Source organism: Orycteropus afer, unplaced genomic scaffold (assembly GCF_000298275.1).
Source record: "Orycteropus afer afer isolate SDZICR_OR568_19922 unplaced genomic scaffold, OryAfe1.0 scaffold00330, whole genome shotgun sequence".
Classification (NCBI taxonomy): domain Eukaryota; kingdom Metazoa; phylum Chordata; class Mammalia; order Tubulidentata; family Orycteropodidae; genus Orycteropus; species Orycteropus afer.
The window spans coordinates 3,846,050-3,861,258 of record NW_006921917.1 but is presented as its reverse complement, the minus strand read 5'-3'; the positions used below and the strand labels follow the sequence as shown (position 1 = coordinate 3,861,258).

The window sequence follows — 15,209 nt, the reverse complement described above, 5'->3', positions numbered from 1 at the left end:
ACTCAGCTACTTGTGGTAGATCTCACCATGGAGTCGACTGCCAATCTCATGATGGGAAATAACTACCACCAGCTGCCCAGCCTCTCAACCAGGCCCAGCCAAGTTGACATACAACTTTAACTACCACTGAAAGCCAGTCATAGCTTTCCCACCTGGGACCAGCAATAACCAGAAGGTGATGTGACTTGACATGGTCACCTAACCAGTAAGTGACAAATCCAGGATTTGGGCCAGTTCTTCCTGACATAAATGAAGTCTACCCTCAACCAGTCCTGTGAGGGCTTCCATAAGCCACTTCTAGTGCTGTTCCTGGAGAAACCAGAGACAGTCTCTCCAGGCCCTGCTCAGCGCCTCTCCCCCATCAGCAACTGCAAGGTCAGCTCCACAATTCCCCAGGTGCCCTGGTCTGGTCCTGCCTACCCTTCCTTTTACCCAGGCATCACTGGGTGTACACCTTCTTCTCCCGGCAGCCAGGTGACTGAGCTCCCAAAGCCACAGTCAGGTAGAGCAGAGATGGAGACAGGAGAAAGAAGGGAAAGAGTTGGGTGGAGAACATCCCTTCCGATGGATCAGGAGACTGGTGCTCCGTGTAGGCAAGGAGAGGTGGCTTAGACAAGCACGCAGATTTGCCAAGGAAGAGGCAGGGACTTTTTTGACACTTTTATTTATGAAACGCTTATTAGACTGATACAAAGTTAGTGTCTGTCAGCAGGCTAGTGGAGGGAGTTAGTGTAGCCCCCCCATCAGGGGCTGAAGTCAGAGTGGCTCCAACCTTCCCTCCACCTTGGCAGAAACAGGCTGAGAGACCCTGGGACAGGTGAGGGGTCAGGGGCTAGAGGAGGAAGAGAGCAATGGGGAAGGCCCAGGGCAGAGCCCCCTCCTCCGAGAGTATGTGCCTTGATCCCAGATGTCCTGGCAGGAGTTTTACTTCTTCTTTGTAGCACTGCTCTGAACCAGGAGGCCGGGAGAATACCCTTTCCTGACTCCCCAGCCTAGAGTCGGGAGTGCCCTACTTCGCTGCTTTCCAAGGGAGGGTCCTCTGTGACTTGACTGTCCCCCTCGGGGATGCCTGCCTCTTCAGGTCTCATACAGCACTACCCTCAGTCCACAGGCTAAAGGGACAGGAGCCAGACAAGGTGGGGCCCAGCGGCTGGTGACCTCTCCCCATCTGGAGGAGCCTCAGCTATGTCCACACCTCAAGGGGTATCATGCCCTCCTTGCTGCTGAGGGGAGGCAGCAAAGACTCATCCTCCAAGAACTTGAGGGGGAAGTGGACCAGGTGGCCCTGGACCTTGGTGAGCTCAGACCGTGCCAAGGGAGGGCTGACCATGGCCAGGGGCTCCACGGCCACATACTCCCGGAGTGCCCGCATGGAGCGTGTGGCGTTGGATGGCAGGCAGCGGAAGATCTGTGGGGAAGGGGGAAGGGGGAGCCAGTAAGGCTTGGGAAGACTCTCCAAGAGTCCAGTCCTACTGGGTTGGAGTCCCCCACTGCCCTCATACCACTTCTCATTACCCCTGCATTGACCCTGGACCACTGGACCCTTTGATAGTCAATGCCCCCTAGACCCTCATCCCTTCCTGGGAACAGCTGTGTGGTGGTGGTCCTCTTCCTTCCACCTGAGCAGCTGGAGCCATATACATTTTCCCCAGGCCACCCCCCCAATCCCTCACCTGTTCATAGATATTGGCGTTTTTCTCAGCTGTCTCTTGCCACAACTGGAAAAAGTCATCAGAGATGGGATCTCGGAGATCCAGGTCTGGCTGGGTATCAGCCCCGAGAATCACACTATGGAAGAAAGGGGTCCCACCCAGCAGGGCCCGATGAAGACCCATAGAGCACCAGAAAAATTCTCTTGTTCCTCTCAGATGATTCAAAATGGATACAATATTAAATAGTAAAATAAACATAAAAGAGGCCAACGGTTTTATCTCTACCTTTTGTTTTTTTCAAAATATCAACTTGTTTTTAAAATATTTTCTTTTTTTTTTTAATTTGGTGTCTCTACTTTGCTTGTATCCTAAACTGGAATAGATGGCTTATTAGGAAAGCCAGCACTACCTCTAAGCTCTAATCACCCTTCACACATGATTCGAAGGCAGATTCCCCCTGCCCAGGGCCATACCTGAAGCAGTGCTTCCGCAAACTCAAGGCAAACCTGCCCGCTTGATAGTCTGCCCCGTCCATGAGGGATGGCTCCATCTCTGTGTCCTCGATCAGCACGGCGAGCTCACTGTCTCGCTTTCCCAGTAAGCTCCGGTCATTGATGTTTGCAGAGCCTGGGATAGGACAGACTGTATCTGCCTGGGCCCAGGGAGATTCCCACCCTGGCACCTACACTAGAGCACTGGCCCACAGGCAACACATCTTCCGTGGCCTCCATTCACAGTTGGGCTTTAGCGCCAGTCTCCATCATCTTACCCCTTCAGCTCTTTGCCCCTGGCTGGACCCTCCTCCACCCCTCCATCCCTCTTGTCACAGCCAAGGGCACAGCTCCAGCACTGACCAATGATGACTGTCCGATCATCTGCAATGAGCATCTTGCTGTGGATGTAGATGAGTTCCGAGACCGGGTGCCCACCCAGCTCGTCATGTGTGCGAAGCCCACAAATGGACATGTAGTCCCGCCATGCTGTCCCCACTGCGCACAAGAGAGAAGGGTTTACGTGTGTGCAAGGGGAAAGATGCTCCCTGCATGTAGCTGGTGTCCACCTCACTCCAGAAGACCTTCCTAGAGTTTCGTCTTTGTACTTCTCTCTGCAGTGAAACACCACCCATGGTCTCAGGTCAGTAGACCCAGAGGTACCCAAATGATAGCCTCCTTTTCCTTACTCCAAGCTCCAAATTTCCAGATTTGCAACCTTCTTCTCCCCAGGAGTCCAGAGCTTCAACCCCCAGCCCCCAGCACTTACTGGCTGCTTTGAGACGATGTAGGATTGAATACTCCCCACGACACAGGGTCCTGAGGAAAAAGAAAATGTGAGGGAGGTAGAGGTTAGGGGAGGCAGGTGGGGATACCAAGAGAGAGATTGGCCTCAAAAGTCCAGAAAGAAGGAGTTGGAACAGAGTTAGGAGGGGGATAGGTGGAATGGGGCCATCAAGAGGCTGAATCTGGCTGGGGGCCCACCTGTAAGTGAAGTGAAGAATGGCCTGGATGGAGTTACCGCCACCCGTAGAGATGTCACCCTCAAAGCCAGGGAGCAGGGGCAAAAGCACATACACTCGGAAGCACTGCCCCTGTCTGGGGAGAGGGGTGGAGTCGGAGGTGTGACCTGTCCCAAGAGCACCCCCTCCAGTTGGGCTTAAGCCAAACCCACAGTCCCCATCTTCCTGCCAGTCCACCTTACTTGTGGGCCTTCAGGATTCTGTCCACAATCTCATCGCCCACCTTGTTCAGAACCGTCCGCCCATCTGAACAGCTAATGAAGAACTGATTCTGGTGTAGGGACCAAACACAGAGATCAGCAGCCTGGCCCCTGGCCCAGCTCTCAGCCCCCAACCCCAGCCCCCAGTGCGCGGCCCCCCAGCCCCAGGCCCAGGCCCTGGCCCTAGGCTTCCGCTTGGACACCAGGCTCAGCACCATCTCCAACCCCAGCTGTTCTAGTCCTCAGTGACTCTTACTAACATCATAATCTCCCTCCTGAGCCATCCCCTCCATCCTCTTCTCACACGCCATCCCAGTCAGACCTCAATGTACAGGAAGTGTTGGCTCTCCCTGATGGTGTGCAGGTAGGCATTGAGGATAGAGTTCTCCAAAGTCCCTGCTGACCAGCGGTCCACTGACCGTAAGACCTGAGGGAAACAGTGAATGTGATGTGGCAAAGGGGATTCCTCACCCAGGAGAGGAGCTGGGGAGGGGGCTCTCTCAGGCAGAGAGAATGGGCTGGGGCACTGGGAAGGGGAGAAGGGGGAGAAGGAGGGAGGAGGAAGGAGCCCTCACCTGCACAGTGGCACACTGCACCCCAGGGAGAGTGAAGGGGAGCTGGTTCACAGTGCTGGATGACTTGGGCAGCAGGTAGGGGTACATGGGTGTCTTGTACTTAGCCTTGGTAGTCTGAAGTAGAGGATGGCAGAGTCAGAGGGAAGTGGTAAGCTGCCCCTATCTCCCTCCTTAGCCTCCAGTCCCCACAGGAGGGAGTGAGCACCTTGGTGAAATTCCAGCGCTGGATGAAGTGCCGGGCAAGGTCCCGGGCGGGGAGGCCATGGACAACCACCCCAACGTCCCGCCATGGCATCCGGGGTGTGGTCTCCCTGTCAATGAAATCTGGGGAGCCCAGGAGAATGAGGGGAAAGGGCAGGGCTGGTCACTTGGGGTCACTTGAGGCAGGGAGGAAGAAGAGCCTGCCAGACAGAACACTGCCCTTGCCTCAATCCATCTCATCTCATCCTTAGTCTCAGGTCTAATTTCTGTCCCTGCTCCCAGCTCTTAGAGGCTTTGGAGGAGGGGGCCCTCACCCTCAAAAGGCCGGTCCAGCTGTATCCAGTCCTTGGTGATAAGATTGCTGTAGTCCTTGCCCAGCCAGAAGTATTGGTTGCAGGAGAGGTCTGGGGTGGTTGGCGAGCTTGGGCATGGGGTGGGAGGCTGCAGGAGGAACATACCCATGCCAGGGGCAAGGAGAGTGTCATGGGCCATATAGAGCCAGGGCCAAAGAGAAGACAGGAGGACTGCAAGAGTATGGAAAGACTGACATGAGGAAGAATGTCAGAGAAGAAGAATGAAAGAGAGAGAGTGACTCCCCAGCCCTCCCTTTCAGCTATATTTGATATCCCTAGAGGAACTGGGGTGGGTCAGGTAGTAGAAATGGTGAAGGGACTGGGTATCTTCAGAGTGGGTTTATGGGGGCCCAGCAAGGCTGAGAAACTCTGAGGGTAGGCAATGCCTGGAATAACTGGAGGGGGGACAGCAGAAGCTGGGAAGGTTTGTGGATTTTAGGTTAGTTGAGGGCACTCAGGAAGGCCTTAAGGGGTTACCTGAGGGGCAGCTGATTCAGAGGAGTCCCCAAGATCGGTCAGTCGGTAGTGCAAGTCATCCCAGCGGCCATAGGCAAGGTCCAGCCCCCCCAGAAAGGCCACTACTTGGTCCACTACCAGGAGCTTTTCATGATGGGCCCACAAGGTCACCTGGTTTGGGTGGCGCATCACCTGGAACAGGATGGGACAGCTCATAAGGGAGTTCAGGTGAGGGAAGATAGATAAGGTGTTGGAAGGGAGAATGGGAAGATGAAAGAATGAGATGCTCAGGACAATGAAGGTTGAAGGGAAGAGTAAGTATGGTGGGGAGGGTTATAGTTTGGGAAGGGTGTCTGAAGCCTGAGAGTCACCTTTACGTTGGGGTGCAGCAGCATCAGAGCCCTCTTGCTGTAGCCACTGTTGATGCCCAAGGCCAACTCCACTTCCTTAAACAGCAGTACAGACACACGGACACCCTCCTCCTGTGGTAAGTGGGGAAATCAGATCCTTATGCCTCTCCCAGAATGCCTCCTTCCTACCTTTCCAAAGCCCTTCCCCATGGTTAGGGTTCCTGTCCGTCCCTACACATTGCCTGGAGATCTGAGATGCTCTGCCACTTATAACCCGCTGGGAACTTGCAGCAAACTTAGATTAAGCATCACCTATCTGATCATCTATTCATCCATCCACCCATCCACCCACCCATCCACACATCCATTCACAATCACCCATCTATCCTAGTAACCATCCTCTCTTCAAACATTTTTCTACCCACCTACCCTTATCTATCCATCTATCCAGCTTCATATCCACCCACCCAGTCTCCTATCTATTGTTCATCCATCTATCCACTCTCCTATCAATCCACTTCTCCAATTTCATTGCCTTCCACCCAGCTTCCCTCCCATCATCTGTCTATCTGTTCACCCTCCCACCCTCTATCATCAGGTATCCCTCCTTCCATCTACCCACATGATGGATGCTCCCTACAACATGTGCCTTATACTGGGGCTGGTGATATCAATCAGCCAGTGTTTCCACTCAAGGAGCTACTGAAAGAGCTAATGAGAGAGATAGGCATGTACACCCCATAGGTAACACAATAAAATGTTATAGGTCCTGAGAGAGAAGTCTATTCCAGGAAAAAGGAGGAGCGTGAAGAGGGACCTGTCAATTCTCACTATGGAAGAGAGGGGCTAGGAAGAGTAGTGTTTGCCAGACACTGAGCCAAGATGGTACATTTCCTCCCCTTGAAGCCTCAGATTCCCTACCTTCTCCCATGCTGCAGTCCTTCCACCCACAAGCAGCCCCTGCTACACACCCCTCCAGCCTGGCCACTCTCACCGCCTTCTTCTTGAGCATAATGTCCAGTCTCCAATCATCTGAATGGGCTGGTCGCTTAAGGTAAACCTCAGGACTCAACCTGGGATTCAGGACAGGGGATAGGGGTAAGCTAAGGTCCCAGACAACTAGCCACTCCTCCCTGTCAGCTCATTCCTCTGGGCAGCAAGCTGAACTGCCATAGGCCATATCCCACCTCTTCTTAACTAGGCCTTTCCCCCACTCACCACCAGTCTGTGATGAAAATCTCCTCTCGTGCTCGCAGGATAGCATCTGCCACAGCAGCGAAGTAACCTGCCCCATTCACAAACCTGGGGGGAGGCCAAGCCAAGGAGGTCAGAGGAGTCAGAAGTCAGAAAGCTCTGGAGAGTGAAGACCGAGGACAGTCATGGATCAGAGGTGACAATAGGGACAAGAGATTGAGAGTGATCAGAGAGGTCGGATGATATCAGACATATCAAAGTGGGATGAATTTGCCAGTATGGGCTAAATAAAAATTACAGAAGACACAATAAACTAAAGAAAATGACAGATTGGAAGGAGTAATACATCATACATAAAGAGCTCTAACAAAGCAATAGGAAAATAAAAGTCAACTGAAAAATGAGCAAAGAATAAGAACTGACAGTTCACAGAGGAAATTAAAATGGTCAATCATAGGGAAAGATGTCCAGTTTCACTAGTAAACAAGGAAACTGAAATTAAAATGAAATGATCTTTTTATCCATTCCAAAACCAAACTCACTGCCATTGAGTCAGATCTGACTCATAGCAACCCCTCCTTGGGCTTCCGAGGCAGTATCACTGTGGAAGTAGGTTGCCAAACCTTCCTTCCGAGGAGTGGCTGATGAGTTTGAACCACCAGCCTTCTGGTTAGCAGTCATATGCCTTAGGCGCTATGCCACCAGGGCTCCTTTTTACCCATTAGGTGGACAAAAATTAAATTTACTGGTAGAATGCAATATTAGCACATGGGAAAGTGGATATTCTCATAGGCTATGGAAATATATACTGACAATAGTCTTTTTAAAAGAAGCTCTGGTGGTATGGTGGTTAAGACATTTGGCTGCTTAAGGCCAGTGGTTCAAACCTACCAGCTGCTCCACACAAGAAAGATAGGGCACTCTGCTTCCATAAAGAGTTACAGCCTTAGAAACCCAATGGAGGTCACTGTGAGTCAGAATGAACTCAATGGCAGTGAGTTTGGTTTTGGACAGCCTTTTAAACAACTTGGCAGTATTTATCAAAATATTAAATGAACATAGGCTTTGACATGGGAGCTCTGGTAGTGTAGTGCCTAAGGTACCTGACGGCTAACCGGAAGGCTGGTGGTTCAACCCCACCAGCCAATCCTCGGAAGGTTGGGCAATCTACCTCTGTAGTGATTCCACCTTGGAAACCCAAGGAGGGGTCACTATGAGTCAGGTCTGACTCGAAGGCAAACAACAGCAACAACATGCTTTGAGACAGTAATTCCATTTCTAGGAATGTTTATGTTGGTGTTAGAGGCTGTCAAATTGATTTTTCACTTACAGTGACCCCAGGGCATAGAGTAGAACTGCCCCGTAAGTTTTGTTTGTTTGTTTGTTTTTTCACCCTAGGCTGTAATCTTTGCAGAAGGAGATCACTTTCTCTCACAGAGTCTCTGGGTGGGTTTGAACCACCAACCTTTCGGTTAGCAGCTGAGCACTAATTGTTGCTCCACGAGGGCTCCTTATAGCCTATAAAACGCTTAGGCAAAGACTATGCTCATTGCAGTGATTTTATAAGAGTGAAAAATTGGAAATAACCTAAATGTCTAATCTCTAATACATGTATTAATTGAAAAAATAAGTTGAAGAAGAATGAATTGGTTTATGTTTAAATGTAGTATACATATGTGCATACATATATAAAAACAGGCAAAAAAGATATGGGAAGACACATATCAAACTCTTCCCACAGTTGCTCCTGGGGAGAGAAGTAGGGTTGTTGGAAGAGAGTTGGGGTAAAACTGAAAAAAAAACAAACTCACTGCCATCGAGTCGCATCCGACTCATAGCAACCCCTCCTTTGGTTTCTGAGGCGGTATCACTACGGAAGTAGATTGCCCAATCTTCCTTCTGAGGAGTGGCTGGAAATCTATATACATATATTTTTAACTTAATGTGTTTCCATCTTGCTTGATTTTTGAATAACCAACAGTCTAGTAGGGTGGTTGAGAACTGGGTCTACACCCAGACTGCCTGGATTTGAATCCCGATTCCACTGTTTATAAGGTGTATGACCTTGGGTGAGATTCTTAACCTCTGTTTGCCTCAATTTTCCTCATCTGTAAAATGGAGACAACAACTGAATCCGCCGCATATGGTTATTATGAGGATATAATGAATGAATACGTGTAAAACACTTAGAACAGTTCCTGGCACATGGTAAGTGCTATGTAAGTATTAGCTATTATTAGCTCTTATGTTAAAAAAAAAAAAAAAATCTCAAAACCGTCTCCAAAAATTCCCTCTATGACTCCTCCCCCCTGCCTGTGATAAAGTTCAACGTCTTGGGCCTAGCACATGAGGCCCTGTATGACCAAATAGATGTTGCTGACTTCCCTGGACTCTTCTCTAACCAGTCTCCCTTACACTCCAACAATCAATCCTCCTGGTTTGCAGACACATCAGGGTATTCCTGTCTTCTCTGCTGGGACTGCTGTCTCTATTTTCTTTATCTTACTAAGACTAACCCTGGGGTTACTGCCTTCTGGAAGCCTGTCCTGACATCTCCATGCTGGGCCAGCTGCTCTTCCTCTGTGGTCGTTACTCTGCATCTATTGGTAATATGACAAGTTCACGTTCTTTCCCGATCGACTCAACCACTGAACTAGAGGTCAAACCGGAAAAGCCTGTATCTTATTCCCAGCATTGGACTTGGCACACAGTAGGTGCTTTGAAAATGTTTACTAAATGAATGAATTAGTCAGAGCAATCTGAGGACAGCATAGAGAATAGAGGGAGTTGGTGTAGGGGAAGGGGGTTAAAAAGGTCATAGGAGGTCAGAGACCTCAAGGTTCAAGGTTCATTCATGTTGTAATATATCAGTTCTTTTTCGTGGTTGAGTAAAGGTGAAGGGGTCAAGATCAGAAACATCAGCTCATAGTGACGAGCATGGTTGAACAGGTCGGAGTCAGGAAGATTAGAGAAGTTAAGGAGGGTTCAGTGAGATCAGATAGGGCCATGAGAGATAAAGAGGGGGTCAAGGAGTCAGAGAATACCAAGGGGGTTAAGAAGGCCCTGGACATGTTCAGAAGGTACGTCAGTGTCTCACCACCGGGCCAGGGTCCCAGGTCGGGGTGGAGCATAGCTGTCATGCCGGTGCAGCTGTAGGAAGTCTCTGCCTGGGCCCTGAGCCAGCTCAGTGATTTCCTGGCCCCACCACCGTGCCTGCCGGTAGCTGCTGCACTTGAGAATCAGGGACCTGGATAGGAACAATGTGATGGACCACTAATCCTCCAGCTTCATACCTCTGGCCTTGCCCAGACACTCCCCCCTCCTCTGACTAGCACCTCTTTCCCACTTCCTCTCTTAGTCCCTAACTCAAACTCCATGGAGACAGGGCATATATTTCTGCCTTATTCATAACTGGGTATCCAGCACCTTATATCCTGCCAGACACTCAGTTTTGTTGAATGGATGAATGGAGTTCCTTTTTGTCTATATCAGCCCCTCTCCTAGGCTAATATTCAATCCCTTTTCTCTGGGCCTAAGGAGCTCTGGTGGCATAGTGCCAACCGTCTGGTTAGCAGTCAAATGCACCAGCTATTCCATGGAAGGAAGACTGGACAATTTACTTCTGTAAAGATTTACCATCTCGGAAACCCAATGGGGGTCGCTATGAGTTGGAATCAACTCAATGGCAGTGAGTTTGGTGTTTGGTTTTCTCGGGGACTGAACTCTAAGAGCAGTTCTAAGCATCTGGCTAGACCAGCTCCCTAGTAGAAACACCTTCCTTTCTTCCTTGGTTTCTCCCACTCAGCAACCCTCATGGCTCTAGGACTGCCCGTCCACTCACCAGGTCTCTCGCCATACCAGAGAGGCCTCACCTGTGGGAGGTATCGATCCGGACCCCATACCGTGTCTCTGTGTTCCTTTTCCCCACCTGCACCTCAAAGCCAGGATCGAAGAGCTGGACAAATGAGATGACGCCGGTCTCGAGGCACATGTACAGCAGGAAGGAGTCCTTTACCACCAGCCACCTGGAGCAGAAGGGCTCCGTCCATTGCTCCCTGCCCTTGGATCTCCTTCCTCACCCCCACCCACTGCCCAGCTGCTCAGCCCAGCCCTCACCTCTTGGACCAGCGATAACAAACTTGGTCCCGGCCACAGCAGGTGAAGCCAGGAACCCGGTGGCCCCCTGAGCGCTTCCGGATCACCCCCTCCCTATAGGGAAAATCAAGAAGAGGTACTAGATGAAGAGCGCAGACCCTTCAGCCCAATCTGCACTGCTTCCCCTATTCTCAGGGCAAACATCTCAGAGAGACCCTGAGAGATGTTTGCAGATGGCTAGGTCAGGGCTGTCAGATACTCACAGTCCTTTGGAGCCAAGGTCTGGGATAAAGGACAGCTGACTGACTTCTAGGAACTCCATCTGCAGAGAAAGGCAAAAACCAAAGAGATGCTAGCTTTTAGCCCCTCAGATTCCACCAACCCTGGTCCTTGGCTCCCTTGGGAGTCTGATGATCCTGTCTCACCTCAAATGGACTCAGTCCCAGAGCCTTACCATGGCGTGATAGTTGCGGTAGAAAGACATGGTCAACAGGCGATTGAGATAATTCTCTAGGTATTTCTGAAGTAGGGATGGAGGCAAGCAAGAGAAATAGATGGAACAAGAGCCATTTGCACACCAAACCCTTTCCCAGAGGACCTGGTGTCTGATCTCACCTGTTTGCTGGCTGCGTGTCTGGTGGAGCCCTCGGGACCCGTTCGGGGTAGAGAGGGAATCTCTCTGTTGGATTCCTCTTGGGCTGGAGTAGAGGCAACAGCAAAGCTGTGGAAGGGATAGAATGAGGGTCGGGTAAGAGCTGGAGGCTGGGTCCTCGTGGCCTCTGAAGCACTGGGGTAGGGTGTTGGGGGAGGGCAGGAAGACTGGCAAGAAGGAGGGCCCCCACCCTGGGAATGGAGACAAAAAAAGAAGGGAGACTGCCAAGGACATTTTGGGCATTGAGCCTGGCTGAGATATTGGCACAGAACCATAGGCAAGGAGAATGGGGCTTGGAAAGATTCCTGGTCACCAGGGTCAGGATAGGGGGCCCAGTGGTCAGAGCTGGGGGGAAGAAAGGTTGTGGCTGTGGATGAGAGAGACAGAAAGAAATGACGCTTCCACAGGGCGAGGGGCACAAGCCTTGCACAGTAAGAAGTCTGTTCCCCCTCACCGAGCTAGAGGAAGCAGACTCATCAGGACTTTGTGCCTGAGAAGGTCCCGGTGCAGCTCCTGGAAATGGCGGAACTTCTTCTTGGTTGTCCAGGAAAAGTCACCATGAGTCAAGCGGACAGAATACAGGGTGCAGGTTCCCACCTGAGGGTGCAAGGAACTGAATTGACGTCCCCCAGTTGGGTCTCAGCCCTCTACTCTGCCAGCCGTCCCTTTACCAGCCTCCTGGTGCCAGCCCAGCTACCTTGGATCCGCTGGTATATCTTTCAGTGCCCACCACCTGGGCTGTGATGGGGACTCCAGGGGCAAACACCAAAGGGTGTGTTTTCAGAGGTTGAAGGTCATAGATGGCCAGAAAGGGGTGCATCCGGTCAGCTAGGAGGAAAGAAGAAGGCAGCGTCGTTCCAGGAGGCCCCAGTCCCCTCAGTCTCCCCTCCCTGAGGGCTGTCCTCTCTGCATACCTGGATCCTCTCCTTCCCTCAGAGCGTCCACTTCATCGTGTGCCATCTGTAGCTGGCTTGAGTCCAGCTCATCCCCAGTGGAGAACAGGCTCTCTGAGGTCGCCATCATCCTAGGAATACGCAGAGGCTTCAGGGAAATGGCCTGCCCCCCCGAAGAAACATGTGCCCCATCCAAAGTCCCACGGAGCACCGTTTCCCACAGGTCTTCCTCTTCCCCACCCACCTGGCTCCCGCTGATCCTCAACCTCTCTGATTTCAGCCGATAGGTCTGCAAAACCCTGCAGAACCGCCGCCTACCATCCTTCCATCCCCTACCTCAGTCCTTCATCCCGAATCCCTCGGCCCCGCCCCTCGCCCCGTAACTAGGGCGCCGAGAGGTACCGAGCCACGCCAAGGGTGGCCCCGAACTGGGACAGAGCACAAGCCGGGACAGGAGGGAACCGGGGCGCCGGGACAGGAGGGAACCGGGGCGCCAAGTCGGCTGGAAGACCGGGTCCAGGCAGGAATGAGGAAGTCACCCCTTCTGGGTTCGGGGGCGAAATCTCGAAATCTGAGAGTGGGCTGAGTCAGGAGGCCCGGCAGCCCTGTCCCATGCTGTTCCCGCCCAATTTCCGGGCCCCAGGCCCCCAGGGCGCCCCTCTCCGGCCCTCACCCGGGCAGCTGGCGCCGGAGCCCGCGCGGGTTCCAGCGGAGAGCGAGCCGAGCGGAGCGGTGCCGGAGCCCACACCCCAGCGGGCCGGGGCGGGGCCGGGACTCAGGGCCTGCCCTCGGGGGCGGGACGGCCCGGGGCCTCACCTCCGCGGGATTCTCGTCCGCCACCGCCCTCCTCCGCGGCCCGCAGCCCGCCCAGTGCGCGGCGTTTGGCCCGGGGGGGTCCTTCTGCCCTGGGGGCCGTGCGGCGCGCTGGGTGCGTCCAGCTGGAGCGCGTCCGCCCGTCTGTTCCTCTGTCCCGCGCCGTCGGTCCGAGCGGGCCCTGCCGCCGCCCTGTGGGCTCTGGGTGCTGCGCACATTCCTCCTCTCGGTCGCCGCGGCTTTGCCGGGAGCCCTGGCAGGACGCGCGCCCGCTACGGGGATCTGCTGATTCCTTCTGGGCCTGCTCCGAACTACGTCGGGCCTGGCCCAGCCAGCGTTTGGAGATGAAAGAAATAAAAGACCCGAGTTATGGTAGCTACAACTGAATTAATATATGGATACTTGCACTCGTTTATCCATTCATTCATTCATCCATTCACTGAACATTTATTGCATACTTGCTAACCTACTGTGGTCATGTTGTCGGAAGGGACCAGTCCCTGGAGAAAGACACTGTGCTTGATCAAGTAGAGGGTCAGCAAAAAAGGGGAAGACCCTCAACGAGATGGATTGACAACAAAGGCTGTGACGATGGGTCAAGCATAGCAAGTATTGTGAGGATGGCGCAGAACCAGCAGTGTTTGGTTGTTGTACACAACAGACCCTGTATAGAGGGTCACTATGAGTCCGAGCGGACTCTACTGCACCGATCAACGGCTGTGCTGGACACTGAGTGGGCCGCAGTGAACAAGTCAAGCCTGAACCCTGCTCTCCTAGACCTTACTGCCTAGGGGGAGAGGAAAATCCTTGTGTCCCAAAAGACAAGAACCTTCAATATCGATAAAAAAAGGCAGATTTCTTCCTTTTGATGGACATTTGGGTTGTTTCTAGTTTCTGGCTGTCATGGATAAAATTCCTATGAACACTCCTGTACATGTGTATAAGTGGATGTATGTTTGTATTTCCCTTGGGTACTGGAAGAAGTGCAGTCGGAATGCTCCTTGGAAGCAAGAATGGCCAGACTTCATCTCACCTACTTTGGTCACCACGTTGTCAGGATGGACCGTTCCCTGAGAAGGATATCAAGCTTGGTAAAGTGGAGGGTCAGCAAAACGGAAAGAGAAAGACCCTCAGTGAGAGGGATTGGCACAGTGGCTACAACATGGGCTCAGGTACAGCAAGCATTGTGAGGATGGTGCATGACCAGGCAGGGTTTCGTTCTGTTGAACACAGGGTCGCTAGGAGTTGGAGCTGACTCCGCAGCACCTAACAAGTAATAGTGGAGTAGCTAGGTCATATAATAATTTATGTTTATAAGCTGCCAAATTGTTTTGCAAAATGGTTTTTCTGTTGTACACTTCCAAAATGAAGGTATGATAGATAGTTCCAGTTGTTTCTCAGGATCACCAAACTTGATAATGTCAGTCTTTTAACATCAGTTACCTATTCTAATAAGTGTAAAGTAATATGTTTTGGTTTTATTTGCATTTTGTTGGTGATTAGTAATGTTGACCATCTTTTCATATGCTTATTGGCTATTTGTGTATCTTCTTTTGTGAAGTATCAGTTTAAGACTTTTGCCAATTTTTTTAATCACATTATTTGTATTACTAAATTGTTAGCATTCTTTGTATATTTTGGATACAAGTCCTTAAAAAGACATATCTATGGCAAATATTTTCTCCCAGAATGGTGTCTTGTCTTTTTATTCTCTTAATAATGGTGCCTTTTGAAGAGCAGAAATTCTTAATTTTGATTAATCTGTGGTGTATTCTAACAGCAGAAATTGTTGTTAATTGCCTTCCGGTTGACTCTGATTCAGGCGCACATAGTGGAATTACCCCACAGGGTTTTCAAGGCTGTGACCTTTTGGAAGCAGAGCTCCAGGCCTGACTTCCAAGGCACCTCTGGATCAGTATTAACTGCCAATCGTTCGACTAATAGTCGAATACTTAACTGTTTGCACCACTGAGGGACTCCAGTAGAATATTACTGAGCAATAAAAATGAATGAACTGTAAAATGATACAGCTACTTTGGAAAACAGTTTGGCATTTCCTCCAAATGTTTAACATTGTTCCCATGTGATCCAGCAATGAATGGATCCAGCAATTCCATTCCTAAGTGTGTACCCAAGGGAACTGAAAACAGTGCCCATATAAAATCTTGTACATGAATGTTCATAGTAGCCTCGTTCATATAGCTAAAAGGTGGAGACAACCCAAATGTCCATCAGCTAATGAATAGATAAACAAAAGATCCA

The 15,209-nt window shown here is 51.2% G+C and overlaps 1 protein-coding gene across 1 annotated transcript; it reads right to left on the bottom strand.

The window, feature by feature from the left end:
• Positions 1–1,183: 1,183 nt before the first annotated feature.
• PLD2 (phospholipase D2) lies at positions 1,184–12,264 on the bottom strand. The gene is made up of 24 exons (XM_007952331.2): positions 12,156–12,264; positions 11,939–12,069; positions 11,696–11,838; positions 11,205–11,310; positions 11,044–11,109; positions 10,853–10,911; positions 10,611–10,703; positions 10,367–10,519; positions 9,592–9,741; positions 6,519–6,602; positions 6,295–6,373; positions 5,322–5,432; positions 4,972–5,142; positions 4,456–4,582; positions 4,146–4,264; positions 3,941–4,054; positions 3,688–3,792; positions 3,348–3,436; positions 3,128–3,241; positions 2,913–2,962; positions 2,507–2,641; positions 2,126–2,279; positions 1,674–1,788; positions 1,184–1,408 (listed from the first exon to the last, which is right to left on the bottom strand). The coding sequence occupies exons 1-24, from the start codon at positions 12,262–12,264 to the stop codon at positions 1,184–1,186; spliced, it is 2,802 nt and encodes a 933-aa protein (XP_007950522.1).
• Positions 12,265–15,209: the final 2,945 nt, after the last annotated feature.

Excerpts from the sequence above, each read along its gene's own strand:
- PLD2 (XM_007952331.2), bottom strand. The coding sequence starts at position 12,264 with ATGATGGCGACCTCAGAGAGCCTGTTCTCCACTGGGGATGAGCTGGAC. Across the intron at positions 11,311-11,695 it reads AGTCTGCTTCCTCTAGCTCG|CTTTGCTGTTGCCTCTACTC; the intron begins GTGAGGGGGAAC and ends TCCCTTCCACAG. Across the intron at positions 2,642-2,912 it reads ACATCGTCTCAAAGCAGCCA|TGGGGACAGCATGGCGGGAC; the intron begins GTAAGTGCTGGG and ends TCTTGTGCGCAG.